General features: G+C 43.6%; 1 protein-coding gene across 2 annotated transcripts in view; it reads left to right on the forward strand.

Moving 5' to 3' along the window:
* abl1 (c-abl oncogene 1, non-receptor tyrosine kinase) overlaps positions 1–16,472 on the forward strand; it is a 32,801-nt gene extending 16,329 nt beyond the window's left edge. Inside the window, exons 1-11 of one of the 2 annotated variants that reach the window (XM_018685200.2) lie at positions 640–1,472; positions 6,605–6,769; positions 7,738–8,033; positions 10,013–10,285; positions 10,535–10,619; positions 10,764–10,941; positions 11,554–11,738; positions 11,881–12,033; positions 12,118–12,207; positions 12,296–12,424; positions 12,971–16,472. In XM_018685200.2, the coding sequence (XP_018540716.1) occupies positions 1,388–1,472; positions 6,605–6,769; positions 7,738–8,033; positions 10,013–10,285; positions 10,535–10,619; positions 10,764–10,941; positions 11,554–11,738; positions 11,881–12,033; positions 12,118–12,207; positions 12,296–12,424; positions 12,971–14,652 (3,321 nt within the window). In that variant the 5' untranslated portion in view covers positions 640–1,387 and the 3' untranslated portion in view covers positions 14,653–16,472. Of the gene's footprint in view, positions 1–639; positions 1,473–6,604; positions 6,770–7,737; positions 8,034–10,012; positions 10,286–10,534; positions 10,620–10,763; positions 10,942–11,553; positions 11,739–11,880; positions 12,034–12,117; positions 12,208–12,295; positions 12,425–12,970 lie in introns of those variants that run through there. The other variant, XM_018685199.2, reaches the window with a different exon arrangement.
* The last annotated feature ends 100 nt before the right edge of the window (positions 16,473–16,572 follow it).

The following is a 16,572-nucleotide window of genomic DNA, read 5'->3' on the forward strand; positions in this document are numbered from 1 at the left end:
ACATTTACAATCACATTTATAGTTACAAATTTTTTATTGGTTTTACTTTCAGTAGATTTAGTACAGAGATATGACTAAACTGAAAAAGTATATTACTACACTTAGAGACAGCTAAGAAAAGATAGAAAAGAGAGAGATATAAAGTTATAATGTGTCGCAAGAGTGCTTTCCTCCTGCCAAGGATTATTTGTTCCCTCCAGATATGGCCAAACCACTGCTGCTGTCTAAAATCACATGGTCAGACATGTTTCTGTAACGATCAGAAAATAAAATACTCTCATTTTGATGCATTTAAACACATTGCTTACTTCATTCCCATTTGGAATAGCTCGTGGCAAATGAGCCTTGTGTGAAGTCCAGAGGAGACTGGTAAAGGTTATACTTTGCTCCCTGTTAGCTGCCAATGATTGGGAGTTTCAGCTATGTCTTTAACAACACAGGCCTGTTTCCAGAAGCGATTCTTTAACCTGTAAACATTTCAGACTGGAGAGAGGGAAAAAGCATGGCTGAGAGGAAGAGAGAGAGGCAGAGAGACAGTGTGAGAGGGGGAAGGGGGGTTAACAAGTTGGAGGAGGAGCTTCTTGTAATCATCTCATGACTTCAACAGAAAGAGAGGAAAACTATTTAAGGTCCATACAGAATCTAAACTTCAGTCAAAGTTTTAAATGAGACCTCTGGATCTTCTATCTCATATGTTGGGTTGAAGTTTGGGTGCTGGTGTGCTGTTGTTTGTATTCCTCTCGGTGAATGGCCGTGTATGTGTGTGTGGTAGCCCTCTCTCCCTCTCATTGTGTGTTTGCTGCTGGAGGTGGGACGGCTCAGCTGATGTCACCGAGTGCAGCAGGCTGAGCCTGAAAGAGGCCCTTTGTTGGCAGCTGTAGCATGAGTAGTCCCTGTGCCTCAGATACACACTCACACAGGGGACAGGAGAGAGGAATGGCACCGCTCAGACTGCCCTACTGCCCACTCAACTGACACATCTGTAAGCCTAGCAAGCTTTTGGACCAAACCCACGCTTTTTGGATAGTTGTTGTGTCTTACAAAAGTGGAGCTAACCAAAAGCCCAAAAGCCAAAGAGGGGGGAAAAAAAACATGGAGACGCTCAGAAGAGAAAGTTGGTAGACTTTGCCGGACAGCGGACTCCGCTTTTTTGTTTCAGAAAGGAGCAAGGAGAAAAAGAGGATTTACAGCTGCTGGAAGGACTGAGGAAAAGAAAGCTAGTATATTTCATCACCTATTTTGGCTCGGTGCTGTTTCTTCTTTCCTTTCAGTTTTTTCCCTGTGTTTGAATTTTACTTCTGTTGGACACATGTAGAGGGGAAACGTTCGAGGGACGTCTGATTTGAACAAGCAACAAAACTTTCAAGCGGGAAAGGAAAGAAAACAAATGAAAATGTTGGAGATATGCCTGAAATTGGTGGGGTGTAAATCTAAGAAAGGCCTCTCGTCCTCCTCCAGCTGTTACTTGGAAGGTAAGAATATTTAGCGACCGTTATGGGGTTGCCTCTTAGCTTGGGCTGTGATTTTAAAGTTAACATTGAGGAAATGTAAACAAAAATCAAAGTAGAGATGTCGGGGGGTTGGGGTGGGGAGCAGGGGCTTAGGAGAAGGGAGAAGGATAAAATATGAAGTATCAAGTAAAGTAAGTCTGAACAATGATTTCTGGACTGTGGAAACTGAAGAATGGGGAGGAGAAAGTGGAGAGCAAGCACAGGGGAGGGTGAGGGAGGCCAGACACACTGGCTAGCTGCAGAGGAAAGAAGTGGAAAAAGAGACGGAGAAGAGAATACAAGGAAATCTGACTCCTGGCTGTGTCCCACTTAACTCTTGTTTATGAGGAGAGGGGATCTAATCTCAGTCTGCGCTCGCCTTTTCAGTCCTCTGCCATGTTCTAGTGCTTGGCTGTTGTGTACTGCTTCCATAAAGAATTTAGATACACAGATAGTGTAGATGTACTTATTCCACATTTCTTTGGACTATGAGAGCTTATTTTCCATTGCCTCTAATTAGACTGTCCTGGTCACAGATAAAGGAGGTAATTGATTTGCCCATGATGTCCAAAACACGAGGGGAATTTGAAGAAATCTAGGGCACGCTGAGTCTGTACATAATCAGCATGGCAATTGAATTGTAATGGAAGACTCAGTCAAGTCTTATGTGTGCCAACGAAATGATTTAATAGAGTTAATAGTCCTGGTACGCTCTCCACTGAAGTGGATGACAGTGATAAAGAGTCTCTAATTTTCAGACCATATGGTAGAAGGCACAGCAAATCTCATGCTGAGATGATGATCCACTCCACATTTAACTTTCTGTCCTGACATACTTCAACAGAGCTGGAGGCCTTATTCGCCACTGGCTCCAAGTAGTAAGATTTTAGAATAAAGATCTCTCAGCATAATAGCAGGAAAATGCTATTTGAGTTTTATTTAATGATGCCTGAAAGTTATTCTATATGATGGTAGTTGCCTTGTTTGCACTGCTCTGGTCTGAACATCCTACATCACATAATATCTCCCCCATATCACATGATCTGAATCAGCATGCCTTGTTCTCTACTACCTCCCGCTCAGGTGATGACAGGTGATGCAAGAGAAATATGTAAGCGCGAGGTTTTCCATTTCTCAGCCCTCAGAAATATGCAGTTTGGGACAAGGGCCGACTTCATGGAGGTGGACCACACTGCTATATAGATTCACGGTTTTGGTCCCAGGCTGCAGCTGGTTTCTGTTGTGCCAGGTAGTTAACTGCCTTTGCCTTTTCGTCCAAAGTGTAAATCAGCTCATTTTAAGATGACTGGAATCAAAACTAGCAGGGCCCTCAAAAGTCAGGAGCAAGTGAAACCAGACCTGAAGTTTTAAATTTGTATATTTTTTTTAGTAATAGTAATTTAGTAATAGTCTGGTTTTTGAAGAAATTTCTGTCTTGCGTCAGTGTGTGAGTTTCTGTGCCGTCATAGCTATGAGTTCTTTACACGTTCCACACATATTTAATCATTTCGAGTGTCATCTCAATAACGCAGCCAGGACATGGTGTAATTTCTCCCACCGCGCAACTCAGGAGAGCTGCAGTCTGATAAAGGGTCTTTCTCATTCTTACCTCCCAAGTCTCCTTTTTCATACGACTTTTCTCTTCTCCTCCCTCTGAGTGTGTGTTTTTTGGCCCATGTGTCAGTGTGCTGTCACCCTCTCACAAAGAGCTGTGGTATTTGTGGCCCGTAAAGTGGACATGTGTGGCATGGGCTGCTCACATGCGCTTCCCACACACTTTATGACCGGGCCAAACTCTGGACATATGGTCTATCGTCTTGCTCGCTCTCTGGTTCCTGCTTATCGGTTTTCTTTTATATCTTGCTCAATCTCTTTTCTCAGCTTCAGCCCAAATCTGACAAAACACAGCTGTGTGTTCGACTTGTTGATTTGTAATTTTTTGCACATCTACAGTATTTATTGGGAACACACTTCTCTTGTTTATGTAACCAAGGGATAAAATAAAGTGGAAATCTGGCTGTTATTATTATAATTTTTTTATTCGCCATTGATTCACAAATGCGAGTGACAACATATCCTAAGCCCTTATCCAGTGTAAGCCAGTACTAACTTTGTTGAAACTGTGTTTAAAGAGATACTTAAGATTTTTTTTTTTTTAGCATAAGGTACAATGAGTTTCTCACCAGTATTTGTATTGAACCATGGATTTTACCATCATATTTTTAATAAATCTAAACTGTGACTCCAAGACAGGATCCAAACAAGTTAAAGGCAAGTTTCTTTTTTTGTGAAACTGGCTAATTTAGCAAAACAAGATGACACAAAACCTTGTCACACATTTTCAAGATGCCAGTGAACTGAGTGATCGTTTTCAGGTCTTTCAGATGTTGAACATATATCATAATGGTGATCTTGTTGCATGACTGTATTCTCAGGCTTAGATCTAATGCTTAATGAAAACTGGCGTGTTGTGCTTCAGAGTGGTGCTTTGCTAAAGGGCCTTTTGGTTTTTCTGTTTCTTAACCATGGAACCCACATAAATATGAGAGTCTGAGTTGGGCAGTATGCTCCAGACAAAATCAAATCTGGCATGTTCTCGCAGGCAAAATGGCAGGTTTGTGACCTAAAAGAAGCACCACATTTGGCTTTGATTGTCTGACTGTGTTAAGGCTGGCGAGCCTAGCTTGGCAGGAGAGGCTGTGCGAAAGTCTTTCACCAGCCTCCCAGCACAGTGATGCCTGCAAGTTGTCAACAATGTCATGTGACTGGCTCTTGGCCACATATGTTCTCTTTACTTCCTCAGGGTTATACTAGTTTTTGTAATGTGTGGCTGGAACGCTAAAGCTCCTCCGACTGGGGTGGACTCAAACACATTTAAAGCTTGGGGTTAGACTGAAGTTATTGGCAGTCGCTTGCTGCTCTGTATTCGACAACAGTCAAAATTATCATGAGAGGGTGCATGTGACTCTGCTGTAAATTCTCTGCGCTGTTTCCACCAAGTCCAGCTGTGCCTTTATCACTCAGTACATACTGTCCTTTTCCCCAAGTTAAGGTTCCTGATATTTCTGGCTGCTTTTACACTTCAGCCTCCTTTAGACACACCATAAAACTTCTTCCACAAGCAAATATGTCTGCAAAGATACATCAGGAGATTTCACATTGATGATCACATTGTAGATCTGTGGAATTTGTCTCAACTATCATCCGCTTACATAATGTGGGTTGAAAAGCTTTGAAATCCAAAATATAACCTTTTCAGAAAAGCAGCCTTGACAGTGTTGTGTTTTAGACATAATCAAGTGAATCCAGTATGTTTTGGAAGGGTTTTATGAGTTTAAGCGGTAGAAGAAAACACCAAAGCATCAGAACTTAGAGATATACAGTTTTCTGTTGACAGAGATGATACAATGGATAACTTGTACATCTGGCTTGCATGTAGGTGAGTTTTCCTGCCTGAGGTACACTGAGATGATATGATGCATACATTAAAAACAGCTGGTTTTAGGTTTTATCAGACTGTGACCTGCATTTCAGAAATGTTGGCAGAGGTCTGCGTCTGTGTGCTACTGAGCTATCCTGAGAAAAATATTGTTAATATAATGGTCTGTGAAACTCAACACATCACTGGGACTTCTTAGGTCCAAATATGTGTTCCGGTTTAAATACCTTTGGTGAAAGCTGAAACTCAAGGTTTATGACTGCAGGACGGTGCTGGGATTGAAACCATCTCTCACTGGGGTCTTCAGTGTTACTGGGGACTTTTTTGGACTTTAAAATTATGCACATACACCTACAAAGATCACAGCCAGTCTTGTTTATGTGGCGTCCCTTGATAACAAAACTTTCCACTGTAATTCCCAGTTGGCAATAATCAAACACATTATCGGCTGCTTCTTTTTATCTTACTTAGCCTTTAGGACATGCCACAGACTCCTACTGTATAAATCACAGTACCTTTGTCTAAAGCTAAAATCTTCCCTCAGACTGTTGTTCCTGGTTGAGTTGAATTTAGTTTTTCCTCAATACCTTTACAGTTGTTGATGGGAATCAGTCAGTATTTATTGTCCAGTGTTACCAAATCCCCAGACTCCACAGGTCACAGGATGTCCCATTGTTATTTGTCTGTCGCACTGTGCTTTGCTGTTAAAGCAACTTTCAAACCAGGCATTTCCTCATTTCCCAAAACTATTACATACACTAATACATACACTATACTGTAATTTTGACACAATGCAAAGCATATGCATTGCTAAGTCTGGAGAATAATACTCAAGTTTGTCTTGTGCTAGTAGCTAGCCCCTAACTGTTCCAGTCATACTATAATTGTGGAGAGTTGGAAGATTGCTTCATCACTTTTTTTTTTCTTTTTTTTTTGACTCTTTTGCTATTTTCTTACACCTGGGGGGATGAAATGTGTGACAAAAGCTGAGCAAGCCACACAGTCAAGCTCATGTTTAGGCCAAACTGAACTGTTAAAAGTTCTCTTTTCACTTCACTCTCTCCTTTTCTCTGTTCGCCTTAAACACTATCTTCAGATTTTATCCTCATTCTTTCCATTACTCACATTTTATAATTTAGCCTTCAGTTTAACTGTAATTAACATAACTGTAAGTTAAAGCATTCTGAGGTCATTACCTGTGGGTGCAAGCCCATCCATTTTACAGTTACAGTGAGGATTCTTGCTGAGACACATTCTCATGGTCTGATGTGTGGTAGTTGTCTAGGTATTTAAGAAAATGAAAACTAAGCAGGGGATAATCCAGGAAATGAAAAGTTGCAGGGACAGCAGGGACACGGCAGGTCACATGATCACGTTTATTGCTCTAATCCCACGGTGGGATCACAGCTGATGACCTGCTTGTCGGGGCAAGGCGCAGTTGAAGGAAGAGTTGAAATGATAAATGGAGAGGCTGAGAGTTGACATTGTTGCTGAATCATCCATCAGCTCTATGGGAAAAAACTGCTTCACAAAGCCGCCGCATACCAAACAAACGCCTACAGAACTCCCTCAGTCTCCCTTTCAGAAATGCATTGTTTGATGTTTTCCCTCATATTTTAGTCACCTACATGTGTTCTGATTTTCTGATTCTCCTTTTATTTGTATATTTTCACAGAAGCTCTCCAAAGACCAGACTTTGAGGGTCAGGGTCTGACAGAGGCAGCCCGTTGGAACTCCAAAGAGAACCTGTTGGCTGGACCCAGCGAGAATGACCCCAACCTGTTTGTGGCACTCTATGATTTTGTGGCCAGTGGTGACAACACACTCAGCATTACCAAAGGTGAGGAAAAGAGGGAAAATAATGCAGTCATTCAAACCATTTTGCAACAGGGTTTTGGGGGATGGTTGAATCAATATGGCAGTAATCCCAATTCATTTTTACATTTTTGACAGCTGTTTATATTGGTGGATGTTAGAAATGACACAGAAAATGACCTGCACTTCTAGAGAACCGTTAAATCTTGATAAGGTTATGAATCATCCTGGGAATCTGTTTATTTTCTTCCCATTATCCCGTATCTTTCCCTCTCTGTCTTCATCCCCGTCTGACTCCCACTTCCTGACGATGGTCTCACCCGTGTGTTTTTTTTTTTTTTTTCCCATTGAACCAACTGTAAAACAATACCACAGATGGATCACACAGACAAACAGAGGAAGGAAGGAGAGAACATATGCACCGGAATAAACAGGAAAATGTCCCATGCAACATTAATTTTCAGTTTCAATCTAAGATGATCCATTGCACGAAAAAGGTTAATTTTACTTTTGGTCAATATTGCCAAATAATTTGGAATATGCAACTATTTAAATTTCACGTTTGGCCAACAAAATTGGCTACTTTTATAATTTAACATGTATCATTTAAATCTATTTTTTTTCTTCTTTCCAGTCTGAAGTAAAGAAATAAATTTCCCGAGTTTAGTCACTAAATGCCCAGTGGAAAAAGAAAGCCCCTGAGTTCCTGACCTAAGGAAAGATGACATTAGATACAGTGGATTCCTTCATGTCTGACTCAAAACATGCTGAGTTCAGCTCTCGCACAGTGTCCATGTTATGGTAGCCTGTTACTCAATTCAAAGAATATGGAAGCTTTACAACAGTCCCAGCTGTGGAAATATTCTTTTCAAAATCACAGGAATGTTCTCTGACCATTAAAATAATATTAAAGTATGTGTATGCAGCCAACGAGGTACCTCAGCCACAATTAGCCTGGATATTTTTTTCATTTCAATCTCACATGTTGACCAGGAGAGAAGCTGCGTGTGCTGGGTTACAACCACAACGGCGAGTGGTGCGAGGCACAGACCAAGAATGGCCAGGGTTGGGTGCCGTCCAACTACATCACACCGGTCAACAGCCTGGAGAAGCACAGCTGGTACCATGGACCTGTGTCACGCAACGCTGCAGAGTACCTGCTCAGCTCGGGCATCAACGGAAGCTTTCTGGTCCGCGAGAGCGAGAGCAGCCCCGGCCAGAGGTCCATCTCTCTGCGGTACGAGGGGAGAGTCTACCATTACAGGATTAACACTGCATCTGACGGCAAGGTAGGCATCAGTGGAAACGCAGACACATACAAAGGTTTCTACCAATGAAATGGTAAAGACAGCTGAAACAATAGTGGTGAGTTTTTGTCAAAATAATCCCATCACGCATATTATCTTACGACAGTTTGTATGGTATTTATATGGCTGCCATGGTCATACCAGTCCAAGAATGGCTGAAAACCTGTAGGGACAATAAGGCCCCACAGTTATTTTAGTACATGAATTTATTTGGCATTTATATCACATTTTCATCAGTACTTTCCAACGGTATATGACAATAAATCCTAGTAATATAATTAACCATTTAATATGACCGAGACGCAGCTAAGTGGCAGAAAATTAACAGATAAATGAACCAATAATTCAAGTTCCTTTTAGTTTTTCTAAAATTGACACTTATCCACCATGAGTTTGATAAGTAGCTCCTGTGGCTAGCAGCCTTCTGCATGTGAAATCTACTGCAACAGTCTCACTTGTAGTTTATAAATGTGTTAATGTGCAACCAGAAACAAAAATACACATGCTTGCTAACTAATGTAAAAAAATTCAAGACTTGCAGATGCGCTGCTTTACATGTGTTGGGGTCTAAATGAAACTAATGGCTAGACTAAAGGCAGGAAGTTACTTACAGCGCATGGCAAAATCTTCCACATTGTTCTGTACCTGCTGTAGTTGATTGGTTTAAAGTAATTTGTCAGGTACAATAATCAACCTTTCAGTTGGTGCAACACTTGAGAATAGCAAGAGATGAGTATATCACACACTCAGAAAGTGGCATAGGTACTTGCAAGAACAGCTTAGTGCAGTGTTGGATTCTAGGGCACAGATTTCTATCATTCATAAGCTTCTAACACAGAACTAACAGAACTTGCAATTCGATTTTTATTTTATTGTCCCCAAAATACCACTGTACATATAGCTGAATTTCTTGGTGCGGGATTCCCCCAAATTGCTATGTCAGTCAAGAAGCCGCTGCCATTTTGGCTGGGTCACCCTCCTGTCTGTGATGAAGCGAGGTGAGCTAGCTCGAGGAACTCCAGCTATGACAAGAATGCCTCTAACCACCACTGTGCTGCTCATAATGGCCAGCAGACGTGAGGCCGGCCAGACACTGACGCCCATGCTAAGACATGCATTAGTGCAGACAGTTGCAGCCAAGTATGCACACACACACACACAGAACAAATGGACGAACACAGATACAGAGAGCGACAGCGCGCACACACACTCAGTTCCCCATCTCATATTGTTTTCCATTCTCCCACTGAGCTACAACTCAAGAGTCTGGTATGATAGACTTCTCCAATAATTTGAGATTACCTCAGCACTCCCCCAAGCTGCAGCTTTGTTTCAGGCTGACTCTGTGATTAACACTGCTCTGAATAACTATAGTTTGTTTGTAAGAAAACTGCTTTTTTTTCTTAGTAAACGGTCCTGGTTTAAGCCAGGATTGCAGACAAGTGACCATTAAATCCTCTTTAGATCTCAAAGGTCTTTTCACTACAGTCAAGGTTGTTCTTTTTCACTTTTCCCTCCACATGCCTTTGGCTTGCGCAAAGAGCCTGTTCATAAGTAAAGCAATGCAAAGTGCAGATTGTAGAGCAAATCATTTTTAAGGTTATGTAAGACTTGGACAATGAAAAAGACTGTGTCCACTGAGCCCTGACCAATATCCGCCTCTCCACCAGCTTCTTGACAAATGCCTTGTGAGTTTTTTTGAGTTGCCTGAGACCTCTCTTTATGACCATGATCATTTAAACGCATATTAACACAAGCAGATATAATGTAATGAAAGGTTACTGTAAACCTGTGTCTTATTTGGGAAATTAAGTATAGATGGTAGTTGAGTTGATATATATTATCAATATATATATTATGATATTTTAATGAATTTCAGAAATTTGTATTATCACAGTTGTTATACATTCTGACTCCTCCTGTAGTTCCACTCAAATATATATATATTTTTTTCCCTCCAGCTGTACGTCTCGTCAGAAAGCCGTTTCAACACACTGGCGGAGCTAGTGCACCACCACTCCACGGTGGCCGACGGCCTCATCACCACGCTGCACTACCCGGCGCCGAAGCGCAACAAGCCCACCATCTACGGAGTCTCCCCCAACTACGACAAGTGGGAGATGGAGCGCACTGACATTACCATGAAGCACAAGCTGGGAGGGGGCCAGTACGGGGAGGTGTATGAGGGTGTTTGGAAGAAGTACAACCTCACCGTGGCGGTCAAAACACTAAAGGTAAGAAGGCGGGTTGAAAAAAAGCCTGTGCGAGAAAAAAGCTTGGATGTATTCCTGCACGCCCAGTTGACTTTATGCAGAGAGGATTAATTTCAGTGACATTTTGACACCCACCCTTGTCACAAATCAACATTGTATCAGCTACAAATCTTGAATTTGGCTGAATAATGCTACCATCTGGTGTTATATGAATGTAACTGCAACCAGCCTATGGCTTTGGCTCACTTTTTTGCCAACAACTCTGTCCAGGAGGATACAATGGAGGTGGAGGAGTTTCTCAAGGAGGCTGCTGTTATGAAAGAGATCAAACACCCCAACCTGGTACAACTGTTAGGTATGTAAAATTAAAAAGCCCTCGCTTTGTGCTGTGTGAATGCACTAAAATCTGTCTCACAGGAATAGGACGATAAAAAAAAGCAGCAAACTAAAGTACAGAAAATATTTCCGGATAATATTGATGGCTTGCTTTCCTCGGCAGGTGTGTGCACACGGGAGCCACCGTTCTACATCATCACAGAGTTCATGACCCACGGTAACCTACTAGACTACCTGAGAGAGTGCAACAGAGAAGAGGTCAACGCCGTGGTGCTGCTTCACATGGCCACGCAGATCTCCTCTGCCATGGAGTACCTGGAGAAAAAAAACTTTATACACAGGTGGGTGTAAAAAATAAATCCTGTTTTGGACTAAATCCGAGCCCTCACCTAGAATTCATTTTAGTCTTAAGTAGTTGTTGGTGTCAGCAGCCTGACTACAGATCTCCACTGAGCTCTCAGCCAGAGCTGCGTGAATACCAGAGAAAACACATTCTTCTGAGCAACTTTCCTCTCACTCTCCCATCTGTTCTCACAGGAGGACAGGCTTGTATCACAGAGAAGTCGATGTTGTAATGTTGCTAGTTTGTTCTGGCACGTTTAACAAGGTCCTTTAGAAGCAACGAGATGATTTATGTCTTTCATATTTGCCAAACTGCATTTTAATTTTTAAACCTGACAAGACTCAGCTTGTGACTCCGCTCCACACAAAACATCTGTAGAAATCCAATTCAACAGTGAATGTTGTAACAAGACACACTACAGATATTTTTTTCTTACTTTCTCTTCATCATTCTTCTAATGTTCTTTTTTTTCTTACAAATGGATGTGTGTTCAAATCAGCTAATGCATTTTTTGGACTATTTTACTGTCTATTTTTGGTTGTAGGAAGTCAGGATTCCTCTTTTGCCTCCTGTTCATGTCTCATTCTCCTCTCTGTAATCGCTCCTGCAGGGACTTGGCTGCCCGTAACTGTCTGGTGGGGGAGAACCACCTGGTGAAGGTTGCAGACTTTGGTCTGAGCAGGCTAATGACAGGAGACACCTACACAGCTCACGCCGGAGCCAAGTTCCCCATCAAGTGGACCGCTCCAGAGAGTCTGGCCTACAACAAGTTCTCTATTAAATCTGACGTCTGGGGTAAGTCTGATCTTGTTTAGCCAGTGCTGATTTCTTATTCAACAAAGGGAAAAGGTTTTACTCATTATAATATTCCTACCATGACTTTACATTCCAGTCATTTACTTCTGGGCATCTTTCTAATTTGTGCCTACATCTTCAGCATTTGGTGTGCTGCTGTGGGAAATCGCTACCTACGGCATGTCTCCTTACCCCGGCATTGACCTGTCCCAGGTCTACGAGCTGCTAGAGAAAGACTACCGCATGGACCGACCGGAGGGCTGCCCCGAGAAAGTCTATGAGCTCATGAGGGCCTGTGAGTACCAAAAATCTATCCAGAATGTGGTTAAAGGCACTTGGAGGCAATTTTGTAATTCTTGTTTTTTTGCCATCCTGTCAGGTTGGAGGTGGAACCCTTCAGAACGCCCCTCTTTTGCTGAAACACACCAAGCCTTCGAAACCATGTTCCAGGAGTCCAGCATCTCTGACGGTCAGTTCTGTTTTCTTTTTTGTTAAAGGCACCTTTTCTTGTTGGTGATGTTTGGTAACTGGTTAACTAACTGTATGGGTATTTTTAGAGGTGGAAAAGGAGCTGGGCAAGAAAGGGAAGAAGGCGACTTTAGGCTCCATCCAGCAGGCTCCAGAGCTGCCCACCAAGACCAGAACCCTCCGCAAAAACATGGACAACAGGGATGGAGATAGTCCAGGTGAGACGCGCTCACACCCACTGTGCCTCCTGCCCTTGTTGTAAAGTTGTCCCTCACAGTTGTTATTAAACTGAAAAAGAATATGTGAAATGAACAGTGAATGCATGGGGATAATTGTTACTCAAATAAAAAACACTTGATAAAATGTACTGTAGAGACTTTAAACTCTGTACTATAAAAAGTTAAGAGCAAAATGAAATGCTTTTCAGTTTATGCAGATAGTTCTTTGCTAAAGTTACCACCTTAATGCTGCCTTATGACTTACTTCCTTTAGCTTCCCTTTGAGTTAAGGCCTTTTTAAACCCTGTAAGATCAAAAGCAGTCTGAGATCTTTGGCTGTAACCACAGAACACGCTAAGGCTTGTGGAGTTCACTCCCTCAACTTTCTTTGGCTCTGGGAACAACTGCATGCCAGCTCAGTCTCCTTTTAAACATTCACTCACCTTTCTTCAACAATAGTTTCCATTGTTTTTGTTCAAACCATTTGAAGTATTTCACTTTTCTTAATCACTGATGGTTCCCTGGTTCTTCTGTACTCCTCCTCAGACCCAACGGAGCCAGAGGCAGCTGTGTCGTCGCCCATGCTCCCCAGGAAAGAGCGGCCCCTTCTGGACAGCAACCTGAACGAGGATGACCGCCTGCTACCCAAAGACAAGGACAAGGCACGTGGTTTTCTCAGCCTCATCAAGAAAAAGAAAAAGAATGCACCAGCTCCACCCAAACGCAGCTCGTCCTTCAGAGAGATGGACGTCCACCCTGACAGAAGGGTCGTGACTCCGGATCCTCGAGACAGTGACAGCTTCAATAACGGCGCATCTTTGGCCATTAATGACACCACACATGGTCTTGACTCCAAGTTCCTGGGTACTAACAATAATGGCGGAGGAGGCATCACCAATGGGGCTCCTACCTACCCAGGACCGCTGTTCCCCAGGAAGAAGGGAGCTCCTGCAGTGCCTGGCCCAGGAGGCAAGGCAGCTACCACACCGCCCAGCGAGGAGGAATCCATGTCCAACTCGAAGCGTTTTCTCTGGTCCTCCAGCATGCCCACTGGCTCAGATGGCAACGAGTGGAAGTCTGTGACACTGCCGCGAGACTTGGGCCAGCGCCACTTTGACTCAGGTACCTTCGGCGGCAAGCCAGCTCTGCCACGCAAGAGAACCAGTGAGCAGAAAGGGGGGGAGAGCGCCCCTCGGATGGGCACCCTGACTCCCCCGCCACGTCTGAACACCTCATCAGATGTTTCCTCTGCCCTCCTAGGCAAAGACACTGATCCCAGCCCCGGTTCCAGTCCCCAGGCTTTGACACCCAAGGCGGTCAGGAGACCAGGTGTGCCAGGGCTAGAGAACTCCAAAACCAGCGCTCTCCACGCTGAGCTCCTCAAACCCAACGTGTTCCCCGCTTTGGGAGCGGCTGGAGAAGAGTGCAGAGCCCGCAGACACAAGCACCCTGTGGACTCCTCATCTGTCAGGGAAAGAGGAAAGTTACAGAAACCCAAGCCAGCCCCACCTCCACCACCCACCAATGCCAAAACGGGCAAGATCTCCCGTAGCCCCACTCAAGAAAACCCCTCCCTGTCATCCGCCACCTCAGACGTCAAAGCTAAGGGCCTCCCCTCCGTCTCAGAGCCCCACCACACAACCACTGCCAGTGACCAAGCCCGCTCACCACTCAGTGAGGGCTCCAAGAAGCTGCCCCTGGGCTCCACCTCCAAACCTCAACCGTTGAAGACCTCCACCTCCTCCACTTCAGTGACCACCTCCCTCTCCAGCCAGAGCCTAGGGGGCTTCTCTTCCTCCCTCACCTCCCCTGGCGAACAGAGCTCGCCCACCGCTTTCATCCCCCTAGTGAACACCCGGCGCTCCCTCCGCAAGACTGCACCCCGCCAGGGCTCCGAGCGCACCCCCAACTCGGCCGTGACGCGCGAGATGGTGCTAGAGGGCACCGAGCTGCTCCGCGCAGCCATTTGCCGCAACTCGGAGCAGACGGGCAGCCACAGCGCCGTGCTGGAGGCCGGCAAGAACCTGTCGAAATACTGCATGAGCTTCGTCGACTCTATCCAGCAGATGAGGAACAAGTTCGCCTTCCGCGAGGCCATCAACAAGCTTGAGAACAGCCTGCGCGAGCTGCAGATCTGCCCCACCGCCACAGGGGGCGCCAACGCACAGCAGGACTTCAGCAAGCTGCTGTCCTCCGTCAAAGAAATAAGTGACATTGTTCAAAGGTAGCGCCATAAAAGTCTATAACACCAAGACAGAAAACTGATACTGTATCTTACACTACCCCTTTTTTTCTGAGCACAGGCATGAACTGTGGTTCACGCCAAGCTCATGTTGGAGAGCTGAGGGTAAAGCTTGCTGAAGAGCAGCAGCAGAGTGTAGGTTCACACTACAGTACACTCTGAAACACTAAAGCCTGTGGTTATTGTGGATGGAATCAAAGGAATCTGTCTGTAGACGTTGTCTGACAGAGTTTGCAATATTGAAAAGCCTTAACTATGAATGAACAGTGTCTTTTGGCCTTAATGAGAGGCTAGGGGCCAATATTTGATTAACGTGACTTTTCACCAATCATTCTTGAAATGATCATGTCTTATGTATTCGAGTTGTATTTTCCCCCCTTTATCAATGACACTAGTAGAAAAAAAGGCCTGTGATATTTGTTTCCATCACTGTTTGTGTGTTTGATTTTTTTTCATTGGTGCCAATGACAATGAGCAAAAACAAAACACTTAACCTCATCTTGTTCTTCATCTTGGATGCCTTCTAACACTTTAAACAACTGATGTCGTAGTTTCCATTTTACACCTGTAAGAATTAGGGAGTTTCTGGAATCACAGTGTTTATAACCTGATGACTCTGTGCTACGCATCCCAACATCTTCTATCGCTTTGTACTGCGTCATCAGTGATTGGTTGTGTGCCGAGTGATGAAAACGTGTTGATGTTTGTTACCGTATGAATGCTTTTTGCAGTATTTGCAACCATGTGCCATAAAATAATAATGGGAGCAAATAAATGAGGGAGAGTGAGCCTCTGGCTACCCCACCCCCCACCCCCCTCCTTTTTTGCTTCACTGCACACTTTGGTAACAAATAGTGCCTTAAACACTATTGGCAGAGCTGTTTAAGACTTCTCACTTAACAAGTGCAGAAATGTGGCTTTGGCTGAATTGCGCCAAGTGGCCAAGAATAGCTGTGTTGATTTGTTTATTGGATTTAAATGTTTGCCATACCAAAAAAAAAAACCTTTGTCTCCAGTCTGTACTGGAGAGGGACCAGGGTGATCTGCAACTCAGTGGATCTGACTGTTGTTTTATGTTGTTCTTAGACTGGACCTTTTTTTTAATAAGTTTAATTCAACTTTCTCTAGATGCCAGTCACAAAGCCATCAGTAGCAGCTTGGCCTTGCAGCAGCATGCTGTTTGGTCTGTAAAGAGGGATCATGGACTGAAACAGTGTTTCTCTGACCACTGAAGGGCCTCTTTGCCTGAGAGAGAATTAGTTTTGATGGAGAGTTTATGTCACATGGTCTAAATGCTGTTTCAGAGGCCTTTCCACCCCAGCAAAAAATATATATTATATATATCCTGGGGGAAACACTGGACTGAAATGTTTATGGATCTGTCACTTGCTGTCTTACAAAATAATGTATAAGTGAGAAGCTGACCATTATAGACTAAAAGGACCCATGGAATTCCACTGTAACATCATACGTTCCTTTATTCTTGTCTGCGTCTCTTGGACATTTTTCAGTATTTGTGCTGTAGTTGTCTCACCCTATGTGCCCTGTCTGACTGCGATGCCTGAGGACACAAGTCAACCGCAAGCTGCCTTGACTTCAATGTGGTACTGTCAGTGTTGGCTTTTTTTTTTCCCTTTACCAACCATACCACTACTCTTTGTGACTAAGCCTCCTCACCAATTTTTGTAGACAAAACTTTGCTTTCCTTTGTAAATAAGTTTTCTTTTTCCTATTTGTTTCTCCCTCTAGCCTTGGTGCAATTTTTGTTGCAATAAAATACAAAGCAGTCGTGCTACTTGAAATACATTACTGACTTTGGTGCCTTTTTCTACTTGATCCTACATATGTCTTTTTTTTCCCCACATTTCCAGCCCAGACATCAACAAACAAACAAAAAAAACACAAC

This window comes from Lates calcarifer, linkage group LG9, assembly GCF_001640805.2.
Source record: "Lates calcarifer isolate ASB-BC8 linkage group LG9, TLL_Latcal_v3, whole genome shotgun sequence".
NCBI lineage: Eukaryota > Metazoa > Chordata > Actinopteri > Centropomidae > Lates > Lates calcarifer.